This window comes from Argiope bruennichi, chromosome 3, assembly GCF_947563725.1.
Source record: "Argiope bruennichi chromosome 3, qqArgBrue1.1, whole genome shotgun sequence".
Classification (NCBI taxonomy): domain Eukaryota; kingdom Metazoa; phylum Arthropoda; class Arachnida; order Araneae; family Araneidae; genus Argiope; species Argiope bruennichi.
Window position 1 is genome coordinate 11,739,177 of NC_079153.1, and position 26,192 is coordinate 11,765,368.

Genomic DNA, 26,192 nt, shown 5'->3' on the forward strand with positions numbered 1-26,192 from the left:
CACATTTTGATTTATAATAATTTGATCAAAACATATATTGCACCCATTTGGCTATGTTTTCACCTTTATGGCAACATGCTTGAATATCACAGGATTTTTGTTTGTTTGTTTGTATTTCAGCTAACATACAGTTTTTGAATTCTAGGAAATTTTTTAAGAAAAAATACATTTTTAGCTTAACTTACATTTCAGAAATATATGATAAAAATAATATACAGAAAGTGATAGTAAATAGATTAATGTTACCCATGACTTAATATAAATTATTTATAAATTTTCATTCATAAATTCAAATATTATGAATGAGCTTGGAAAAAGAATTCTTAAAAAATGGAAAACTGTTAAAAGGTTTAAGAAGAAAAAAAAGCATAAAATTAAAACTGATTAGTACAAATTTTAGGCTACAATTCATTCAAGATTCCATTTTAACTGACACTGTAATATTCAGAAATCCTAAATCAGAAAAAAAAATTCTTTGATTTTCACTATCATTAGGTAAATGTTTTGTATTTGTAAGGCAAAGAGTTCATATGGGCATACTACATCCAGAAGACATATATTCAAAGTTAATGGAGGCTGTAAACTGATCATTAAGTTACTCCACACGATTATTAATCTTTATCGTTGTAAATATTATTTTCTCCATAACAAGACAAGTTTAAATTTCCAACATTCTTTCACTCAGCAATGGTTTTCTTTTGATCTTTAAATATTAAATACGATCTCAAATTTTTTCTTAAGAAATTAATCTTTAATATGAATTCTAGAATAGAATCCAATTTTATTAGAATCCAATTTTATTTTTAAAAAATTAAGATTAATGAAGGTTGGCCAAAAAAAACTATTTTAAAACATTTAAAAGAAACATGTTTTTGAAATTTGAAAATATAATTTTAATGAAGCAGCAACTATGGAAATAAGTATGCAAGATTAATTTGATTCATTTTTTCAGTTTTCTTTAATTATGCAAATAACAAACAAAAAATATTTCAATATAATTTTAATGAAGCAGAAACTATGGAAATAAGTATGCAAGATTAATTTGATTCATTTTTTCAGTTTTCTTTAATTATGCAAATAACAAACAAAAAAATATTTCAGTGCATTGTGATAAATTATAATTTTTATTTCACTGAGAACTAAATCATTTTTGATAAAAACAAAATTTAATCTCCTCCTGGACATTTCTACTTTTAAAGAAATAAATTATTAAAGACAAATACAAAAATATATTTATGTAATAAAATAAACATTTTGCAAATTAATACTAGTATTCCCAAACTAACATTAGTCAACAGATAAAGTATGACATTGTCAGCTGACATTCATTTTAAAAAAAGCCTTGAATACCAAATATCATTGGTATGCATCCTATATTTTTCATTATTTGAAAATACGATTCTGAAAGGAAAACATAGTACTTGAAAACGTAATGGAATATTAAAAACTAGATCACTGATAAGTATTGATACATAATAGCTCAGTCTTATTTTAATTCCTAGAATTTCAGTAATTTTAGATTAAATATAACAGTCAAAATGAAGTATTAAGAATATTTTAATATTTCTCATGTAATAGATATAATGTACAAACATAGGAGAAAATTGTTATATTAACTTCAAACAAACGATAATTTTTTTTAATGGCAAACACCTACGCTTAGCTACGCAAAATCTTTTTGTAGACAAAATATTTATAGAAATTTAATCTTTCTAATTAAGAAAATTAACTTACCTCATTAAGTCATCTTCTTAATTCATTAATAATTCTTATTCGAAATGAAAACATACTATGAAAAAATAATTTCCGACCCAGAACAAAAACCGAAACAAATTAACTAATTCGAACAATAACACCACTTCAAAATAAAATCGAAATACGCGCTTCCTATTGTGGTATTGCAAAAATGAAAAGTAAATGTCATACTAGAACTATAGAGGGAAAACCGTATTATGTATTATGGTACATTTGTTAAAAATAGTGCTATTTTATCATTGATAGAAGAAATTTTACGTTTAGAAAAAGCACTTTTATTTTTAATAAGATAAAAGCATTAGTTTTTTTAAAGGAATGAAAGAAGAAAATATCAGATGCAAGAATAATATGAGGATCATTAGAAATAGAAACGACTTTGACGAATAATGGAAATGTATAGTGAATGTGGCAATATTCTTATTCTTAACATCACGCCGAAAAAATATTTGTAGAAATATACTTATTTTAATTATTTATTAATATTGAAAACTTACTACAGAATTTAAAAGTATGTTTATTTACATTTATTAGTTACTTATTTTATTTCTTTGGTGATGTTTTATTTTCATAGATGCCATATTTATTAAAGTTGTATCAAGGATATGTGTTTAGTCTTGTTAAATATATTTTAAATACGTTGCTTCTAATTTTATTAATTATTTTTGAATGTTTTTCATTTAAAATTCAAAGTTTGTATCATGATTTTCACATTTTGATCACATTCTATGATACTATGATTGTTTGAAATGTATTCGTGCTCTTCGGTTGCCTTATCTCAAACTATCCTTAATTGGGGAGGTGAAAATTTAAGACTTAACTGGGGAGTTGCGGTCGTGGAGACCGCATTTTCTTTACACTCAAATTAAATGTTCTAATGAAAGTTTTAGATGAAAATCTGCCTATATATTCTATAGATATTTTGATATATAAATATTTTTAGAATTTTTTCAAAATATATTATCTTTGAAAAAGGTAATTGCATTTGAACAAACATTTTACTTTTTTAATCACATTTATTTTTTCAGTATTTAAAGGTAGGTATATAGAAAACAATATAATGGAAAATTCAACAATTATATGAAGAAAAAAAAATGATATTGGGTAAAATTGAACCTTTTTTTTATTACTGGCATCATTTCTATGCAAAAACTTGTGAAATTTGTTGCATGGTTTTTGAAGGTATTTTAAACATACAAGTTAAGTACTAGTATAAAAATCAACTTGTAAATTCTATAGGCATTATTCTTAGTATATTAATATATTTTAGAAAATTTTCAAAATACATTTATCACTAGAAAAATTAGTTATATTTGAACATACATATCAGAATCTGTTGAATGAGAACTTTCATTAAAAAAATCTTCTGTGTAATTATCCTCATCACTAAAATCACTTTCTGCTTCATTTAAATGTCTCTGGAGCTCTGCTTCATAAGGGGATCAGTAGGTTGGATGATATTTCGAAGACCGAGTTTTAGAGCCATCTGCTAAACTTTGTATAATACTGGAACACTAAAAAAAGAGGCGCAGTCTTAACAAATGTTGCTGTAAAAAATTGCTGAAATATTTTTTTAAAGTATCCGCTGAAACTGATTGAAAAAGTGTGCAAGTATTGAAGGTCACAAAACAAGAAGCTATAGAGTCAATCCATTTGATTGAGCTAAAAATAGAAAAGGAGAGACTGAAAGTCCATCCTTGGAGATCTGAGATACTGCATCTCCCCAGTTAAGGGTTAATTTAAATATGAAATCAGGAATTGGAAAATAAAAATAGCTGTTAAATAAGGTTTTAAAATTAATAATTATCATAGATGAAACATAAAAACTTTTGAGTGGCAAATATTTTTGTTTTCAAAACTCTGAAAGGGCAGGAAGATAGATGTTCTAACTTTTATTGTGCATCATATCAGTGCAAGACCTGTCATTTTTAACCCAAGAAGGCAATACTTCAAAATTATTGAGTAAAGTAGGACCCCAAAAAAGTCATATCAATATTCATTAGTAAAATTAATTTACAAAATAGTTGGAAAAAATAATTTAAAGTAGAATGTAATCCTTGATATTCAGTTCACGAATAATTTTCTCATATTACAATTTTCATTTATATTCCTTTCAATAATGGATATAAAAACTATTTTAATGAATAAAATTGTTCTTAGTGGATTTGTCTGGCAATAAAGTATGTCAATAATTGTACAGAAGGTTTCAAATTTAAATTAATGGGTGTCATCGGTGATACACAGGCATATAAAGGTTTGTGCACATCTACCCACTTAGGTATCCAGCTGACTGATCTAATATTAATTAAAATTCCCAATAATTTTATTAACCCTTTAAAGGGCCAACTTTTTCTAGTCATGTTAAAATATTTTTAGGCTTGAAATTAGAATAAGAAAAGGGATTCGTTTAGCTTATTAGATAAATTTAATTTGGTTAATTAATAATTAAGTAACAAATCAAGGCACATCATTTTGTGTGAGATAAAGAACTGAAGCATCTCAGTTTCTGTCTTCTTGTCAGAACTTATGCCAACCTACATAATTTCATACAAATTTTGATAAATTTGGTGGGAAGCATACTTCCCACAGCCTTAGAAAGGGTTAAAGCTATATAACTCCAAAATAATTTCTGCCAAAAATTTCTAAACATAATAAACTGTTACTTCTGAAAAATGATAGAAAGTGAATTATTTTTTAATTTAAATTTTAAATAAGGATGCAACAACTTTGGATTATAAATTAAGTAAAATATTTGGGGAAAAAATTCAGATGATTTTTTTTAGCTGTATTTCAATTTGTATATCAGTTTTAACTGAAAAGTAGGGAAGTCATAATTAATGTTCACAGAATCATAAATGAATGCAGTTATTAACTGCTGCTTTTCAAATAATGATTTCAGCAACTTCCAATATTTTTAAATGAGTTATGATTCTATATAAGTGTCATAAAAATAAAAATAAAGGAATATTTTCAAGTAAAAATTTTAATGGTCTTAACAACACAAAGTATTTAAAAGACACTTTAAAGGCAGCAGACTTATTTATAAAAAAAATATTTATAGGAGTAAAAAAACTATTTTAATGCATACATTATTTGTTGCATTATATTTCTAATATTCTACTTTCATTTGTTGAAAGATTGGTTTTTCTATATAATATGAAACGTTTAAAAATTTGATAAAGTCCTTTAAAAAATAGAATATTATTAAGTTTAATAACAATGGAAGAATTACTTTCCACATTTAAAAATAAGCTAGAAGCTTTTTTTATGCATATGGTTCATTTAAAATGTTTTAAAATTATTTATAAAAATCGATAGTTATTTAAATTTAATTCATTACAAATTTAAAACCTAAAAAAAAATTCTTAACCTGATTTTTTTTTTTTTTTTTTCATTATTAATATTGTAACTCATGTGTCAGAAATAGAAGAAGAGGAAAGCTTCCTCTTCTCATCACTTCAATGACAAAACAAAATTTTGTAACCTTGTAATGAGAATGAAGTCCATTTTTTGAATTTTGCAAAGTTATGAACAATACTTTGTTTTGGAAAAAATTTTATAATTCAACAAAATATTCTACAGAAATTAATATCTTCAAAAAGATAAAATTTCATGCTTTAAAATTATATAAAAATCATTTTTATTTGAATATTTTGAAATAATAAACATATAAAAAGCTTCTGAAAGGTTTTGATGAGAAAGTAATTATAAAAGACATCATAATTTAATTTTTAAATAATTCAGATTTTTAAAAAAAATGGCTTCCAGGTACACACCTTGACCTTCTGAAATATAGCTGTGCAGTATAATTGCTCTATGTAAAAAATCTGTTTTGGAGATTACCTATTGATAAGCCTTCATCATTATTAATATAAGAGACATTTTAATTCTGTTAAAACATAATTTTATTCTTGTATTTTTCATAATATCACAAATTTGGATGTGCATGACTAATTACAAAAGCAAAATGAAATAAAATAACTAATTTTAATATATTTTTCAAATTAAAATATGATAAATTTGACCCTTTTTCTTTTTATTTATATATTTTTTCCTGTTTTGTACAGTAGAACCTTTTTTAATGAGCATAATGCAAAATACTCGTATAAAAAAAAATTTCTGTAGGAATGGCATTACATTGCAAAAAAAAAAAAACTTAAACAGATATATAATAATGTTACTTATTATGTAATTTTTTTTTTTTTATTTTTGACAAGAAAATTATCTAAAGACATTAGTCTTTTCTATGCTTCAAAATATGGCAAAAAGGTGACACACAATTACCTTTAAATGAACTTATAGTATGTATAACTACTGCCTTATCAGAACAATGCATTTCAACCAAAGATGCAATAATTTCCCATACTTTCAACATCTCCCTTATTTCATGGAAGGTTGTTACTCCGCTGTATTTATTATTTCTTCCTCTCCTTGCCAAATCTCTGCAGTTTTTTGCTGGAACACTAAATGCAACTCTGTAAGATCTTCGGTAATTCTAGCTATATTCTTCTTCCATATGCTCATCAGTGTTATTGCTATCTAGCTGTATAATCTTGCTTGGAGATGCAGTCTCATTAATTAAGGCTCCAAAGGCATTTGCTCAAACCCTTACAGTTGCATTTGACAGTGCAAATGTAATATAAGGATTCTCTTCAAACAAGCACTCAGTGTAGACTGATGTAGGCCAAATCAGCATATAATGTGACACCACTTGTTCTTTTAAACATTGTTCAAAAGCAAATCACTTTTTTTACATTTTGACTTGCTTGTTCAACAAGGCTTGACTATATTTTCATTTAAATTGATTTTTTTTTCTTCATATTTTAAAAATAACGGTTCTGTATATTTTTAAAATTACATTTATTCAATTTTTTAGATTTATTTAACATGTATGTTAGAAACTTATTTATTACATGATTTTGTTTCTTCTCTTTTTATTTAGATTTAGTCATGGCTGATATTGAAGAACCTACAGAGTAAGATTTTTAATTCTTTTATGTAGTTAACTATTATATTGTTTTATGGCATTATTGAACAGTACAATTCAAAATAAATGCAAAATTTATTATTATAAAATAAAACATTTTACAGTAATAAATAGAAGAATAGCACTCTAGCCGTGATAAAGAGAAAAATTTAGTCAACTACTAGCCGCCTGAAATATAGTATCATTAAGGTTTGTCTAAATTGTACTATATCTAATTGCTTGTGACTGTAGAGCATTAGATCCTAAATATATATTTTATTTGAAATAAACGGAATCTATCATTCTTAAATCCCTCAATCACATTATTACATGCAAAATATATACAAGCATGATTTCACATGTGACTCAATCAACTAATTAAAAACTGTTACCAACTTTTCCCAACTTAACATAGTTACAATTGCAGTGATATTTTACTTTGATATATCACAACTATTGTACATTCTCAAGTTTTTTTAAACTTTTCTTTTCCCTTATTCTTACTTGCTTAAAAATTATTTTTATTACTTGTGTACCATAATAAATTATTAAATTGGAATGTATTATAATAATTTTTCCCCTTCTTTTAAAATAAACTCAAATTCTGTCAGATAATCTTTTTTTTTTATTATTACATAAACTTGAAACATATTTTTTCAGTCTGTTTTTATTTAGTTTTTTATTTTTATAATGATCCTGCTGCTGTTAGTTAATACTTAATTTTTTGCTTAGGGTAGTACAACTTCTGCACTCAAAATTTTTTTTACCTTTGCTTACAGGCCATTGTAATTGTACCAGTGATGGATTGAGATTTTATTCTTCCATGAAAACTTTCCAGCGACTTCCTAATTTTCCTATAAAATCCCTTCCCTTTTGTGTACCTCACAGGATGAAGATATTTCAGTCAGCAGATGTTATAGACAGTGTTGACACTAATAAAATTTCGAGCATTTTTTTTTAGACTTTTTTTACCCCCTCCCCCTAAAAAAGCAGTCTTAGAATGCATGGAATGAATAAGATTAATTTCATTCACAAATTATGCACGAATGAATCAGGTAGCTTTTTTACTCTTTATTTTGTAATACTAATTTTCCTACATCAAGAATTGTATGCAGAAAAAAATTGTATGATGATATTTTTAGAGAAAAGATGGAAACCTTTCAGAAATAGTGTATATTACTTTTCAGTGAATATTATCACTGTTATAATATGATGCTGAAAAATCGTATTTATAAACAATAGTAATTAAAGTCTTATAAGCAATTGTTAATATCTGTATATCAAATTCCAAGTAAATCATAACTAATTTTACATCTACAATTCTAAATTGCATCTTGTTTAAATCCAAGGTCATTGAAAACAGTGCAGTATTAAAATGAATGGTTGAATTATTTCTTTATTCCCAAGCACAAATTTCCACTGCGTTTCAGAACGTACAAAAATTCAATTTGAAATTGTCCTATAAAAAAGTGAATTCAATCGAATTGTTCTAAAAAGTGAATTCTAAGAACAGCTTGATTCATTTAATGAAGAAATTCATTAAATAATTTGTATTTGATTGAATATTTTGTGTTCCAAAGAATTTTCTAATTTGGAGAATTCATATGGCAGTGTGACTGTGGAAAATAGGTTAGTATCAACAAAATATGCTTGTTGAAACTCTAAAAGAAAATTTTTTAATTTGTCTATGAACTGTGTTTGATGCCATAAACTTTTTAGGGAGGTCTTAAATATTCTGACTTCAAGAAATTTGCTGAAGTATACAAAACTAGTGCATCTGAATATTATGAAGCTTTAAAAGAACAAAAAAGTTTATTGGGGGAGGGGGGAATCTAACACATAAAACAACTTTACAAATTAAATTGTTGTAAAAAAAATGAAGCTAATGACTGAAGAATTTGTTGAAGTTGCAAAAATTAATGTTCAAACTGGGGATTAATGTTACTGGGGAAAAAAAACTTTGTAATACTTTTTGTTAAATAATCATTAAATATTTTGTATGGTGATACCAAGAATGATATTTTGTATTTTATTTTATCTGATTTCTTAATGTTGCATGACTTAAAATTAGAGGGCATGATGTAAGTGGTCAATATCTCCCATCTTAACATGTGAATTTGTTTTTCAAATTTCTTCGTAACAATAATTTTGTTTTTCTTTTCTTATATAAATATAAACATTCATTTAATAAAATATTGTTTTAGATAATGTTACTTACTTCTCTTTGTTTTTTCCATTCAGTAAAAACAAAGGGATGTATTGTTATTTGATTGTAATTAATACACAAGTGCTATTTCCGTATTTCTTCTCATACTGCATATACATATAGGGAAAACATGGATAATTTTTTCCTCTTGATTTCAGCAGCAGCGCTTTGCATATAAATATGCATTTCTAAAGTTAATATAATTTAATAACAAAATTAATAAAAAATTATTTATGAACTTTATTTTAGAATTTGTGCTTTCCTAAATGTGTAACAGTATATAAGTAGAACCAAGGAAGAATGGCACAAAAATCAGCAAAAATAAAAGCCACGCTTGTTTACTAATATATGAAGAATGCTTCAAATTTGTAACCATCAAAGTATATACTTTAAAATTTTGATGAATTTCAGAAATTTATAAATATGCCTATTAAAAATTTAATATCTGAAAAAACAAGTTATTTTCTTTAAGTTAAAAATCATTAAATCAATGTATTTAACTTGCTTTGACTGTTAATTTTTTTCCCAATTTTATATAATGTTTTTCATTGAAAAAATAATGTTTAATTATTGTTCTTATTTATATTAAAATCAAAACATACTATATTATATTTATGCCTTTTCCCTGTTTTTCAGATGTAGACTTTTCTTTGAATTTTATGACATAAATTTGAATAAATTAATCAAATGTTATTAACAATATTTCTTATATTTTTGCTGTTGTATAACAATTGAAATTAATCAATGTTCTTATTCTGCAGTATGGTTGAAGATTATGAAGAAGGAGAACCCGGAGATGAAGCTTTAGATGAAATAGAGCAAACTGAAGTAATTTATAACAAATTTTATACTTTAGAATATTCTTGTTATAACATTTATTTTATGAAGCAGGGAAAAAGATATAGAGGGAAAAAATGTATAGATTGTAGAAAAAGTTTTGTAAAGACGAGATATTAATGCATCTATTTCGCCTTTAAAAACAAATGTAATTACAGGGTGAAGCTAATACAATGGTATAAATTTTGTTTACCTTCAATACATCAATGAAAATATACCACCCTTCGTAGTATCCAATTTGTATGAGATATAATGAATTTGATTCTTATACATTCTGATATTCATTAATGTTTTAAAAACTGGATATTAAGTATTTTAAAAGAGAATTTTGTAAATTCCATTTTTAAAAATTTATTCATGTAGTATTTGAGTTTATGATAATAGTACAATCTTCACAGTAAATCATCAACAAAATAATAAAAAGGAAACTACATTCATTTTCATCCTTTGATTTATAATGTAATTTTCTCATCTCACTGAAAATGAAACAGTTGATTAATTTGTTTCTGACTGAAAATACAGATAGTAGAATTTGAATTATAATTTCTAATAATATTTAAGATAAAATTAAATCCCCACAGAATTTGATAAGATGCAATATAAATGCTGGTTCATGTTTTATTTCAAATTTTTTATGAGAAAAGAATAAAAATCATTTAATTAGACGTACATACATACCCTCCAACAGATTCAGAATTTCCATTGTTGCTAAAATGAATACTAGAGAATTATGGAAAACTGCAAAAAAATAGACATATATTGAAAAATATAAAATAAGCTGAATATACCCTGCTCACATAACAAGAATGAATATGAGAATTTCTCATGATGTTACACATAGCATTGATGACTTAAAGAAAGCAAAAATGCTTTTTATTGTTTAGCAAATTGTGTAAATTTATTTCTTGTTGCTTGATTTGAAAAAAGTATTTTACATCATAAATAGAAGGATAATCATAGTTACTAGTGATTGAGAATAATATATTGTGTAAAATCAAGTCTCCAAATGTATTATTTTAACTTTTCTGCAGAATTCATTTCATTTCTTAAAATGCATATAAAACTGAAGGATTTCTATGTTTAGACTTGATATTGTAATGATTACTTAAGTGGTTTTAAAAACCTGGCAGTAATTTCTTATCCAGTGACTTATGTTAAATTAAAATTTTTGGATACTATACATTATTCATTTTTATTTTACATTCAGACATGATTAGATCTGAAATATTTTGTTATATAAATAAATATTTTTTTTTCTTTGTGCATATAAAACATTTAAACTTCATAAAAGCAGATAGATTGAAACAGAATCTTGCAGTTGCAGGAACATTGTTTTTGTTTTGTTTAAATGAAAGTATTTAAAGAATATATTTGTGTAGGAAGGGAGTTTTGCATTATTGCCTGCATCTGAGTTGCAACCACAGAAGAATCAGAAACGTTCAACTACACCATTTATGACTAAATATGAAATGGCTCGAGTTCTTGGCACTAGAGCACTCCAGATAGCGTAAGAATATTGATATGTTTTCATAATTTTAGAATTTTTTGACATTTTTTAAAAGCAATTTTGTTTGAAAATATGTAAATTGTATTGATATTTTATCAAGAAATTATATTTTAATATATAAATCATACTGAAACTTCTACATGTTTCAGAAGCATTTGTGGAAGAAGTTTCTTCATATCTTGAAGAATTCAGTTGCATCTTAAGGCATATTCTTTTCCGTTGCTGTTTTTAAGGAAGATTATATATAACAAAAAATTAAAAATTCATGATAATTTTTTAAAGGTGAAATTGAATATAAAAGAAAAATTTTATTTATTTTTGAAAATCATATTCTATAATTTTTAGTCAAATTAAATTGAATCTTTTAATATGACTTGAATTATATGGAATATATTAGTGAAATATAATACTACTTTAAAATAGAATCCCTGTTCATCCCCTTAAATTCATATAGTTTTATGTAAGTAATTTGACCTGATATAAAATCATTCATTTATAATGGTAATTTTAATCATAAATTTATTAACTATCATTTTATAGTTTAAATAAACATTAATCATACTAAACATTTGAAGATTCTATCATATGTTATAATGACAATAACATTTTAAAGAGGTTTATATTGTCCTATTCAGATTGAACTTAAATGTTTCAATTGATATTAATTTTAAATATTATTCTATTTGCAATTTCTTTACAGAATGAATGCCCCAGTTAATGTTGAACTTGAAGGTGAAACTGATTCATTACAAATAGCCATGAAAGAATTAAGGTAAATGCATTTTCTTTAATAAAATTTTTATTTTAAAGATTTAAGACTTCAGATCATTAAATAATAACTAACAAAAAATAATTTGCATATCAATTAAGCATTCTATCTCATTTTTAAAAAAAAATCAATTAAAATTTCAGAAATTCAGCATGAAAAAAATTTCTGGAACAAATATAGCATGTAGATTCTTTATCTATATCCATACCTTATTTGTAACCATAGTAGCCAGTATTTCATATGAGCTACTATGCAAAAATGACCATATTATTACTGTTTAACTATGAAACAACCTTTAAGAAGCATTTTCATTTGCATGTTACTTATAATATTTAAGTAATAAACTGCCTTTTCAGAGCACATAAAATTCCAATCATCATTAGAAGATATTTGCCTGATGGTAGTTATGAGGATTGGGGAGTTGAAGAATTGATAATCAATGAGTAATTTGTCTGCATTACATCATCATAATTCATATTCATCATTGCAAATTTTGTAAATATGCATTAAAATTATCACCATGAATAAATTTGTACATTATTTGATTATTTTAATAAACACACATAAAAAATCCTGCAGCCTGACTTTTTTCAATATATTGTACTTTCTTATTAAAATGAAAACACATCATTAATGTAATCATCATATATCTATCTTAATTGTTTTGTGTATTTCATTAAAATTGTACAACTCTTTAATGGAGACTTTTTTTTTTTTTTTTTTTTTTTTTTTTTGCTGCAAACAAAATCAGCAATACAAGATATTTTTAATAAATTCTTTTGGAAATATTTCTAGCAAGTTCTATGACTTTTTAAAAATAATTACAGTATATAAGTTAGAACAAATTCTCATTCCCTTTTATTAAAAATTTTTTCTATACAATTTTTACACATAAATTGAAATCACTCTATTCTTGGCTTTAGACTTTTACACATATAAGGTCCTTCTAACTCATAGCCTAATTTTCTGTAATAATTCCTTGTTCCAACACCTACAAAAAAAAATTGAAATTTACAACTTATTTAATAATACACAATTTGTTTGACAAATATATAAGATTTCAGGATTAAAATGATGGAACATAAAAATCTCATTTAATAGTGTCTGTCAACTTTAAATCATTAAACATTATTTAATTACCTTGCATTTCTTACATATGGATTATGCTTTCAGTTCAATGGATATAATAAATATTTTTTTCAATAATGATAATTAAAATAAACGGATTTCAAAATATTTAATTTATGATTGCACTGTAATAATTATTATTATTGCTAGTATGTAGTATGTAATCATTTGTATAAAAAAGGCATATAAATTATACTTTCAGCATTGACTTTGGTCAAATTTCTGTTTAGCCCATATTTTAATGAATATTTTTTATTCTATTGATTCTTTTTACTAATATTTTTAGAATATTTAACTAGCAATTGTTTATTTATGCATTAACACAGTCTATTTTAAACTTATTATTGTTCTCTTCTAAATTAATCTTGTATATATATAAAGCAATGATACCTCTTAGTCTATTCTTAAATTAGCCCATATTACTTTATTCTAAAACTTTTCCTGATCCCACTTTTTTTATTTATTTATTTCTAACACAAGCTCTAAAAAAATGCTGATTCTCAAGCTGCAAGCAAGGGGATTTAAGAATCTTTCAGTAAAAGGAACTGAGAGCAAAATTTCCCACACTTGCACTCTTATGTTCTGATGAGAACAGATCTGTTCCACCTTTGTCTCTATGCATGAATCATGCTTTCTCATTGAAAAATAAATCGAATTCAATTCCCAAGTTGTCTTCTTAGTCACTCATCTGAAAACTTATGTTACATATATATATATATAAAACATGCTTTTGAAGAAAAAGTTAAGTTCTTTTATGATTTTTATTCTCTATAAATTCAAGAAAATAGTTCAATGCTAATTGTTAGTTCTCCTAACCATGGAAAGTAGGAAAGAAACAATGCGAGAACTTATATAGCTTTAGAAAAAAATTTGCGGATGCAACATTTTCATTCTGTAGGAAAAATAGCCCTACACAACTTATAAGTGAAAATTACTGTGAAGATGGACAAGCAAAATTGCAATTAATTAGAAATTACATATGTATGTGTAATGGTATCTTTTAATTTAATTTCATAATTTTTATTTTAAATTAGTCCATGTTACTTCACTAAAGGGGAAAATTTCTGTCACTCTTTGTTCTTGTCTTCTGGTGCAAAGGAATGTGTTTCGTCTTTCATCCCCATGTACAATTTACAGCTCCCATCATAAAATAAATATCAAGTCTTTTCTATTGGCCACACATCAACCATAATTATGCAATATATATATATTTAAATAACAAAGAGGCACAATAATAAAACAACTTGGCATATTAAATACATAAAAAAGACAAATTTATTGGAATGGAGAAACATATTCACTAATACAAGTATTAAAAAGATTAAAACAATCTAGTTCTGATATGCATACAAAAATTTCGCCTCTCAATAGCAGAATATTGGAAATAATAGATAAAACAATATATTTAACTAATTCTTCTTAAAATTTCATTTGAATCATAAATTTAAAACAGTTTAAGTGCTAATTATGTTCAAAAGTCATGCTCAACATAAGTTGTTAATGATGTCAAAATACATCATTTCAGCTGAGCGGAAGATAAAAGGCCGTAGAGTCTAGGCGCTTCCAAAGAACCACCCACATCATTGGCATTGACATAAAACAATGTAGGTAGATTGTTGTGGTTAATCCTCGCCAATAGTGGGCATTTATATTAAAAAGATTAGTATGGAATCTAGCATTTACATGTGCCCTAACAGTTTCATAGTGAATCATGCATATGGAAAAGCCTGGATATGAAACTTCTGGTGCCTTATAATGGATTCTTTGGTACAGCCATATTAATTCCCACTTAAGTAACATTCTCTCTATATATATTCAACTTACCAGATATGACTGCAATTTTATTCGCTCCATGTTCTTCAACTGCAATCCTTTCTGCTTCCTCCATTAAAAGAGTTCCAAATCCCTTAAAGAATAAACATTTGTTACCATGCAATCTCAAATAAATTCTTATGAGCCAGGATATAATAAATGTTTCATTTAAATTTTTAAAAAACATACTTGATGTTGAAATTTAGTTGGATCCCGTGCATTCACTGGTACAACACTTCCATAACTATACACAACATTTAGGAAAATTACAGTTTCTACAAGTAACATAACAATTTTCTAATACAGTATTCAAGCAATTATAAAGTTTATAAATTATACAAGAGACTCAAAAATGTAAGTAAATGTTTGGTAACATTCCCTAAGTGAATTTTACACATTCAATGTGTAAAACTTAGAAATGATACTTAGTTCCATGAGATAAAGGATTTCATTACAAATCCTTCCACATTCCATTAGCAATTTTATTTCACTTCTGCTGTGTTGTATTAATTACTGAAAGAATTGATAATAAATTTATTATATGAGATTATTAATCAAATCCAACAACATCCAGACATGATTGTAATGGGGTTTTGATTTCTAGATCTATTCCATTGGCTAATTTGCTAAATGAATTTTTGTACTGTGATTAAGTAATTTATTCTGATTGAAAAATAAATAAAAGCAAAAAAAGAATAAGCAATCTTCTTATATTATACCTACATTAGTAGAGAATTAATACCTATCTAAAAATATTTTAATGTCTTTTTTTAAAAAAGACATTAAATTTTTCAGTTTATTTTCAGCTCTATTGTTCAAGTAATGTTTTTAAAAACCAAATATATAAATCCTAAAGATTAAGAAAAGAATTTATAAACAAGTCTTGATGACATGTGGGCATTGAACAAACAAAACTTTATATCCAATCTTTCAAATCCTTGTGTTATTAGGTGTTAGATAAAAACAGTAATAATGTTTGGAATAATTAAGTTACCACAATACCTCTATTTAAAATATTTAGAGCTATTATCTGCCATTTATATATATATATATTAACATAATTTTTGATGCATAGTCATGGCCCAAGAAATAGAAGACTTCTTTGAATTTTTAAACTTCACTTTATTTCCTCCCGGGAGGTATAATTTATGTACAAAAAGAACGAACAAAACAAGTTTCTTCACAGCGCGGCACAAGAGCGAAAAAGGACAGAAATATTTATTCTAATGATTATATACTGTAAGATTCTGATAAAGATTTCTGTACATGTGGAGATTTAGGCAGGGGGAAATTAGATGTCTTTTAAAAGAATTCGCTTGAAGTTTTTTTATCCCTTCACTCAGAGTGCGAGATCTTGTTGACTTCAGCAATTTTAGAGCTCTCATGTTGAATTGATTAAATAAAAAAGGTGCAATTGGATCAGGAAATAAGAGAATATTTTAGAATAAATTTAATATGGGCTAAATTAAGATAAAACTTTGAAAATGAATTACAATTAAAATTAGATATTAGAATATCATTATATATATATAATCATTTCCACGTTCAAAGGATACACATGAAGTTCTCTGACAATAGAGACACCTCCTTTAAGTTCAGGGCGGAAGGTTTCATCAGAACATTTCCTGAGTCTCAATAAACCAACAAGTATGTCTTGTTCAGGATCTTCATAAGATAAGAAAGTTTCCCATCCACCATTTGCAACATAATCTCTTCGAATAAGTTGTATCTGAAATTTAATATGCAAATTCGTACATAAAAATTAAATTACTTCAACTTATTTTATACAAAAAAAAAGTTTAAATTATGTAAAATTTAATCAAAGAAAATATATAGTTTTTATCATAAATAATATTAATTACAATGAATATTCAAAATAAAATTATATTTTAACATTATATATATAGGGGGGGAGCTGCTAACAGTTCTCATATCCTGTATGGTGTCATTGATCACATAATGCTTTCCAGCCATAATTGGCAGACAAGAGCTTGACGGTAAGACGTACTGCTCACGCTCATGTATCTTTTTGTGTTTTATGTTAGTTTAGTAATGTTTTGTCCTTGTAATCTTAATAAATATATTTTATGTATTAATTCTGGTCATTATCTTTGCACACACACATTATATATATATATAATTTTTAATAATTGCTAAAATATTAATGTTAGAAGTTCATACAATCTAAATAATTTTACTTTTAGTAATGAATGTACTTAAATTACACTTTTATTATTATTAGCAGAAATGCATAAATAAATGGCAAGCCATCTGGTATCACATTGTGATCCCAAAAGAATCAACAAACTAATTCTTGAGTTTTGGTAAGTAGAGCAAATAAAGGGTATACCCCCTTCCCTGTAATATTAATTACCTGTAAATATATTTGGATCATGATCAGAATTGTTTTACTAGACATATTTATATACAAAGTTTCTATAGTTGTAAACTTGAGTTGCAATATGTTATAATTATTGAAAGAGTATTACAAAAAAAAGTATTACTTAACATTTTTTTTTAATTTAATGTATTTAAGATTATTCCATTTACAAATGAAACTGAAAATATTATACATATAAAAATTTACTCACTTCATATGGTCTGACTTTGTTATGAATTTCTTGTATTCCAACTTCTCTTGTTCTGACATCTCTGCACTGAAGTCCCAGGTCTTTCATTCTAGCTAAAGCTAGTTCTCTTAAATTACCATGTTCGACTCCAGAACTCACCAGAGGCATTGGGATGTCTCTAAATAATTTATAATCAATCAAAAATTAATATCCTTATTAATTATCTAGTTTTTTAAACCAATTAAAGGAATTACAGTGTAAAAATTAAAGTGATAATTTAATATAATTAAATAAATAAAGTTTTAAAAAAAATTTAATAAATAAATATAAAAATAAAAAAAGCTTTAAAAAGCCAGCATTAAAATCTGTTACCTATATAAATTCTGCTATTATAATAAATAGTGTACTGTAATATTATTGTTATATTTTAAAAGTGAGAAATACTCTGATTAAAGATTTACAATATATTTATTCCTTTCCTACTAAAAAAAATGTTAACACAGGCAGAGTATGATTTACAGAAAGGGACCAATTTGTTGAAAAAAGTAATATTCAACTTTCAACAATTGTCTCATGACATCTTAAATTATTATTGGTGGTCTAATAGAAATAATAAATATAATAAATAAATAAAAATATAAAATAAATATTAAAACAACTGAAGTAGCCTTTAAATATCTAAGTAATTTATTAAAAAAATATTCCATCACTTGCTGTTCTCATTTTAACTTATGCATTCTTTTTAAAAAGGATTTTGAACTTATAATTCACAAAGATTTCAGAATTATCAATGTTTAATTTAATATGTATTTGTAATATTCTATGTTTCTTCTAAATTTGATTTAAAGCAAAAAAAGCTTGGTTTTTAAAAAAACATTGATAAAAATGGGAATGTAAGCTCTAGGAAAAAGGCAGCGTTTTTTTAAAAGTAAATTTCCCATCTACTGATGAAAAATCATGCAGTATGAAGAGATTATGTATGTCTGAAAGATTTGAAAATGCTTGTCATGTGCAATAATTGGCATTTCAATATCAGTGATCCCAATTTGTTCTGTCTTGCTGATTACTGGAGTTGTAGTAGAAGAAAATGTTCTTTTTTATTTTTATTTTCCAAGTTATATTTGGTGAAATTCATAAATGACATTCATAAATTTTAATGAAGCATCATGAGTAAGTAACAGGTGTAATTTTTCAAAGGCATTAAAATGAATGAATGAAGGTGAAGGATACTGATAATTCCATAATAATGATGACCATATAACAATGATGAAGCAATTCATTAATTGGAGCATTGTTTGAATATTACAGAATTCTCAGAGTATTTTCTGCAAATATCCTTATTCTTATCACTCAAAATTGTATCAAAATCCTTAATATTCTAGAAATTCAGATTAACTAAAGAATCTGATAGTCAAACACTATTCCCTATCCCAGACAACATGATTTCAACCACACAGGAACATAAAATTGATCTAATGGTAAATACATTGAAAGGTAGTTCAAGGATTGTTATATCTGTTCCTATAAATACTTTTAAGTAATAATATTTTCTATCTGTTACACTCATTAGGAAATAACTTTTTAAATGTCTCTCATATGAATATAAAATTCCAGATCACAGGCTCAGATATTTTGGTTACTTTCCGAGAAATTCCTTAATAATAACCTTGAATTAGCTCAAACACTTGAAATGTTTTCAAAAGTCTTAAAGTTCTTATTTTATCTTTACCTTTAAGTATTGAATACTAGTTTTTTTTTATTATTTACTGATTAGTGCAAGATGAAATCATTACAGAAATTTTGAATAATAGGTAAATTTTTTCCTGCAAATACAATAAAAATCATAAAATGTATTACCTCTGTACTCTATACACACGTGTCCATGGAGGGACAAGGGAAAGAATTTTTGCTATCAAATCAATCAAAACACTAGGTGGATAGCTCTTGTATCGACCAGTCTTCCAAAGTTCATAAAGACCAGTTCCTCTGATTACTAAAGTAGGATATATTTTCAGTCCATCAGCTCGAAAAGCAGGATCTTCAAAAAATTGCTTGTAGAAAAACAAAAATAATTTATTTGACATGAAAATTTTAGTTAAATTGTTGAGTTAAGCAATCTAGAATCCAATAACTTACAACAAATTGATCGACATCACGTTCAAAATCCACATTTGGAAGATCTGGCATCATGTGAACAACAACTTTAAAACCACAATCTTTGGCTAGTTGAAATGTTTCACAAACAGCTTTAACAGTATGACCTCTGAAAGAATATATACTTAAAGTTATTTGATTGCAGAAGTTTAGAATTATCAAGGATTATGTGGGTTTACTGACAAAATTATGAAATTCAGTATTATCAATATATATTAATCATTCAATAATATTAATCATAAATAAAATGCATTACATCATTCTGATGTATGAAATTATGTTATTTATTTTCTTATTCAATGGGAATATTATGCATTATATAGTATGCATTTTAAGAAAGTATTTCAAAATAAATTTTTTAGCAATAATTGCATAATGTTTTGCACAAAAATTTAGAATGACATCCAATCTGTAGTTAATTTTTTTTTAATATAAAACAAACTTATTTAAATACAACCACAGGAAACTAAACCAAAATATAAAATATACATTAGAGCTGGATTAAAATTTTGCTAAAGAGAACAGAAACCTGCAGTTATACATGCATAAAGGAAAATTAACTTCCTAAGTCAAATATTTTATGTAACATACCAACTATAGAAAAATTTATCATTAAACTTAAATGCTAAATATTTTTAAGAAATTACATTAAAATTACATAACTCTTCTTGAAAAATTCTCATTTGATGTAAATTCACAATAATTTTAGAAAACTGAAATAAAAATAAATCATGTGATTTCAATAATCTTGAGTTTCCTTCTTTACTGAAAGAAATTTAATAATAAGATGTTAATGCAACATAATTATTAAAATGAATAACTTAAATTTATGAATAACTTAGTTATGTATGTTCAGTTAATGTATGTTCAGATATATAACATCATACATGTTAACAAAAACAGAAAGAAATTGCTTAAATAAAATATTCTCATCGATAATATAAAGGGAAATAAACAATTTAAAGCTGAACAAAGGTTATCTTTAGGATGAAATAAGTGATAATAAGTGAAGGAATAACTAAGTTTAAAAAATTTGACCAGTTCATAATCCATGTAAAAATTTCTAAAAATATAACATCTCCCATTTTAAATAAACTATCAAAATTGTACAAAATTACCGATTAGTATCTCTTGCAACATCTTCATAAACACTTTGAACACCTATTTCCAACCTTGTACATCCATATTTAAGCATGTCACTGAAAATTTAAAAAAGAGATTTTTCATCATCTAACCATAATTTATAGTATATAACAGGCTTACTCTTACAGGCTGAAGAAAATTTCAGTTCATAAAATTTGCAGTAAATAAATTATGCAGGCAAATTCAGTTTAATTTTAATCATAAAGGGAAGCTATACAAAACCATAATAAATAATAAAAACCACACAAAACCATAATAAATAATTAAAATGAAATACATAATAAAATGGTCAAACAAAAAATAGATAATTTTTAAATTTCCTAGGGAGAAGGGCAGGCCAAATAAGAAAAAAAAACCAGATACGTCGAAATTCAGTGAACTCATTTCTTTGCCCACCAATATCAGAAGACAAAGTTTTTATACCAAAGCTCACTGTTATAATACATATTTTTTAACTTCTTATTGAGTACTAAACCTTCAATTTATCTCAAACTACTTATAATACAAACGCAGCCATGGCCTGATAAATTATACAAGCAGTTGCCAATAACGCGTCAAGTTAAAATAGAAGGCTCTGTACTGGTCATTTATATATGTTTACATACTGCACTGTATATTTCAAGGATTTATTGAAGAAAACGTAAATAAAAGGTTATAACTGTTAAATTGTTCATATGTTAACATAAATTCTTTTATGCCTAACTTCAATGCAGGAAACATAAACAAAACATTAATGTAAATCATAGACCTAATTTTTAAAGAAATTGCATCAAACAATTTATTTTTCATAGTTAAATGATTATATAGATATGAAAAGGTAACCTAAGGTAAGAGTCAAAATTTACAATACCGTTAATTTGAATACTGTATGTACTGTGCAGGAACAGAAGAAACAACAGAAGTTTACTATACACTGACGAAAAAATGAACAAAGAGCAGAGCGCTACTCTTTTCCTATCACAATTTGTATTTTGCTCATGACACATAAGAGAATCATAATCCAATAGCTTGGCAATGCTACCAATGCAATGCCTTGACTTCCTCATTTAATTATGATAAAAGAAAACTAGGCTGGATAATAATGAACAAGATAGTCAGGTGTGTGCTGTATATACTATTTTGCCAATAATATATGTACCAAAAATTTAAATATTTACATATTTAAATATATTAAAAAATACAGCAGAATATATTATGAAACATTTTCTGTAATTGTTTTTCATTAAAATAAACACAATTTAAAATATTACAGGTGCTTAATGCAGTAACAATTTAAATACAAATTTAATAGCTTACCTAAGATGACGTTTCAGACAGTAGTCAGGTCTTGTTTCAATAGTTATTCCTATGCATTTTGTTTTAGATCGTTCACTATATTTTACAGCTTCTTCTACACTAGTACTTGTATGGCCAGACAATGCATCATGCAAATTTCGGATAAAATAATCACGATAATCATCAGGTAAGGACATGAAAGTTCCACCCATGACAATAAACTCAACCTTATCAACATCATGCCCTAATTGTTTTAACTGAAATAAAAATATAAGATGTATCATATTCTAGTTTTACAATGGGCAATGAACTTTAAAATTTACAATGAAAATGTGCCAAGAAGCTACTATAGAAATTTACTGTAGCTTTGCATGGGATTTGTAACATTTAAAATTAAATATTTTCTGATTTTTTTTATATCCCAAATGCATGTTTGACATTATATTATATAAAAGTTATATTTTCTTAAATAATAAATTTTTATATGGATTTTTTTTTCCCCTTTCACATTTTCAATTTCATAACTTCAAAGATACTATGGAATAATGCTTTGATAGCGATTCTTAATAACATTATAAATTTACAAAATAATATTATATAATTGTTACAATAATCATAACATAACTTGACTTGCATTATATAAATGCATAAAATAATAAATTTAGTAGTGCCTAATATATAATATTAAAAAAAATTTTCTCAGATAAATCAAGAATTTGTACTACCGTTTATATCTCTACTAATAATAAAAATGAATATGTGTGAGTGTGAGTGTGTATGCATGTGTTGGCACTCTACAGGCCAGATCATTTGGCCTATAGCCACCAAAGTTGGCACATGTATACTTTGAAAGATAAAAATGTGCACATTGGAACAATTTTTTAAAAACTTTAATTAGAATCTTGATTAATTAAAAATTAAGTGAAATTTTGGAAATTTTCTTTTACAATTTCCAAAAATGTGATGCAGACATAAAATGCAAATTTCAATTTCCAAAAATGTGATGTAGGCTTCTCATTTCCCATGACAGCCAAAATGATTTTTAAAAAATGTGCAATATGCAAAAATGTGACTTGAGTTGTCTCAGATCCTGCTCTCTCAATCAGGTACTCCCTTTCTCTATAATCATTTAATTCAGTTTTCTTGCGCATTAATTTCAAAGTGGTTTATTATTATTTCTGTCAATATTTATTTAATAATTAATGTTTCTTTTTCTCAACAAAAATTCCTTTCTATTTTCTTAACCATAAAAAAAAACATGTCTTTAAAAAAAATAACTGTACAAGAGACGAAATGAGTCACTACAGATTTAGTTTTTTAAAAACTGAATCTCATTTTTTAAAAAGTAAAAGATACAGTAACTGCATAATGTACATAAAAATATATATCCTATACCTGTTCGAGTCTATGCCTTGTTTGAAGGAAGGGATCATATCTTGCACGAATAGCTCGCATAGATGTTGGCTGAAAGTGAAAAAAAGATTCATAAAAAGTAAATAATGCTTTAATTTTTTTTAATTCTTAAATAAAAAATTAAAATTAAACATATTTGAGTTTTGCACTAGTATTATTAAAATATTTAATAAGTTTCATAATAGTAATAAAACACTTTTAAAATTAATTAAGGATAGCATTAAAATTAAACTTATTTTATAAAATAAAAAAAATAAAAGAAAACCAAATAAAAACTGAATAAAATAATTTATAAAAATATTATAATAAAATATTTTCCTTAACTATGTAATCTTATAGTTGCATTGACTTTAAAATTTTTTTTTTCTTTTAAGTATTTTTATTTACATAAAAAAAGAATATTTAATTAAATAACATTTTGATATGAAATTCACAAAGTAAACATATATCTAAATTACTTCATAACCAGTATATGATTGTGTTGAATATTCAAAATCAGAATCTGGACCTCCAGGACAGTAACTGAAATAAAATATTTAAAAAAAACACAATTAATGTAAAAAATGATATAATAAAAATTGTAAACAGATGAATTTTAAATATGTATAGGCACAGAAATCATGATCATCCAAATACACTTTTCTTGCTTTATTTGAAGAATGAAAATAGGGCAAAACAATAATTATTACAAATTCAATATATAATATTTTTTAAAAAGTTGTAGGCTTCAAAACAAACTTCGAAAAATAAAAGTTTTTTTTTTTTTTTTTTTTTTTTAACTATACATAAACTTTTTTTGATTGACAAAATATTTAATGCAATAATAAGGAATAAATTATTTAATAATTTCACTCGTTCATTAAATAAAAATGCATCAATTTAACTAATGTTATAAGCAGGGAAAAAAATTCAAATCATCTTTCATGTAAATATTTAAAGTTCTAATGAAAATAATCACTTCAATATAACTTACACACAAACATTTCCTGTCATATTAATGTGTGGGCATCTATGAGGCTTGCACATCACCGCAACAACAGCAATCTAAATATGAATTAAATTAAATAAAACAATAATTTGCTGCAAGTAAATGTAAATAAAATTTTGAATTTAAAATAAAAAATGCATCAATTACCCCACTTGCTGTTCGAACAGGCTTGGCTTTCAACTTTGGTAAAAGGATCTAAGGTAAAATTTGATAGTTTTTATACGTTAAAAAAGAATCATAAAGTTTACCAAAATCAATTAAGTTTACTTTTGTAAAATTCTTACTTTCTTATAATCAGCAGGAACAGCAGCAATAATATCGACCAGTTTTGGCTGAGAATGTAGTCCATATTTTGATGATACTTCACATTTTATTCTACAAAAAAATTATAAACACAAAATGCATTAAGAATCTTCTTAATGTTCTTTAGGATAGTATTCAAAACTGAATATTAACACTTTTTTTCCATTTTTTTTACATTAAAAATAAGATAGTTCATCATTTGCTGAAACATGGTAAATCAATTTCTTGTAAATAATAAAGAATTACAATTCACATTAATTTCTTTTTCACAAACATGTTCAAAATAAACTTGCAATCCATTCCTTATCCACTTAGCAATAAGCTCTTTTTAATGCAATAAAAGTTGTCCTAAAATCTTTAACCCACTATTATAAACTTAAGTCTATTTCAATTAAAATAAATTCTTTGAAAATTCAACAACATCATGTTCTGCATTTTATAATGCACAGTTAAAAAGAATGAACTACATTTAATTATCTAGTATAAAAATTAAACTTAACTAAGAATAAAATAAATTTATATTTTTTATAATTAAAAGAGAGAGAGAGAGAGAGATTCCATACCTATTTAGATTGACACTAACATTATTTTTATGAGCTTTGATCAATTCTTGAACTATTTCGGCTACTGTCATCACCATCAATTCATCCTTAGAGAATTGATTATCTGCAAATATATACATTAATAAATTTTTTTCAATGAAATTATCAATAACAAAAAAAGAAGGGGAAGAAAATTGAAATTTCGATAAACTGCGTCTATTTGCACTTTTTTTAATAAAACAATACTAACCTCTCAATTTATTTTTTACCATGGTTACAAAATTTAAACGTCTAATTTCTAAAGAAGTATTTTTATTAATAAATTTAAACCTATTTTATCTCAGGTTTTGTTTTTTAATTGCTACGTTTATACAATAGCACTCAATATTTACATTCTCGACCATGACACATGGACATAATATGGTTAACAGTTACATCTCTGAGATGTTGAAATAATATAATGGTTATGCGTTTAAGAGGGTTTTTTAAAATTGTTATTAATTTAATTCATTGAAATTCAGTATTAATAACATTATTTTATATTATTGTCTTTTTAAAAACAATAATATACAGATTTGATAAATCATATAGAGAAATTTAGGTTAGCATTCAGGAAGTGAATTGATTTTGGTTAATAATTTGACATCATTAGATGGCCTTTGGGAGTGTACGTATATGTGATTGTTAATTGGTTTGTTTATTTTAGATATTGAAATATTTTGAGTTTCATCGATTTGGAATTGTTTGTTACTTGAATTCTTTAAATTCCTAGCTTCCTGTTAAACGCATTCGCGAGCGTTGTTGTGATTGTGCTATTCTTTCCGTTT

General features: G+C 25.3%; 2 protein-coding genes across 3 annotated transcripts; one reads left to right on the plus strand and one right to left on the minus strand.

The window, feature by feature from the left end:
* The first annotated feature begins 2,109 nt into the window (after window positions 1-2,109).
* On the plus strand, window positions 2,110-12,615 carry LOC129963275 (DNA-directed RNA polymerases I, II, and III subunit RPABC2-like). Of its 2 annotated transcripts, none has more exons than XM_056077529.1 (6): window positions 2,110-2,263; window positions 6,695-6,728; window positions 9,686-9,752; window positions 11,141-11,268; window positions 11,969-12,040; window positions 12,394-12,615. In XM_056077529.1, the coding sequence occupies exons 2-6, from the start codon at window positions 6,703-6,705 to the stop codon at window positions 12,482-12,484; spliced, it is 384 nt and encodes a 127-aa protein (XP_055933504.1). In that variant the 5' UTR covers window positions 2,110-2,263; window positions 6,695-6,702; the 3' UTR covers window positions 12,485-12,615. The 2 variants fall into 2 exon arrangements, with proteins under 2 accessions (XP_055933504.1, XP_055933503.1); XM_056077528.1 differs by lacking the exon at window positions 2,110-2,263 and adding an exon at window positions 6,205-6,241.
* Window positions 12,616-12,872: 257 nt separating this feature from the next.
* On the minus strand, window positions 12,873-25,771 carry LOC129964067 (elongator complex protein 3). Its single transcript, XM_056078739.1, has 16 exons — window positions 25,616-25,771; window positions 25,387-25,489; window positions 24,805-24,895; window positions 24,668-24,715; window positions 24,506-24,576; window positions 23,991-24,054; window positions 23,515-23,583; window positions 22,141-22,376; window positions 20,820-20,900; window positions 19,684-19,810; window positions 19,405-19,598; window positions 17,569-17,725; window positions 16,534-16,706; window positions 15,167-15,221; window positions 14,990-15,071; window positions 12,873-13,028 (listed from the first exon to the last, which is right to left on the minus strand). The coding sequence occupies exons 1-16, from the start codon at window positions 25,635-25,637 to the stop codon at window positions 12,940-12,942; spliced, it is 1,662 nt and encodes a 553-aa protein (XP_055934714.1). The 5' UTR covers window positions 25,638-25,771; the 3' UTR covers window positions 12,873-12,939.
* Window positions 25,772-26,192: the final 421 nt, after the last annotated feature.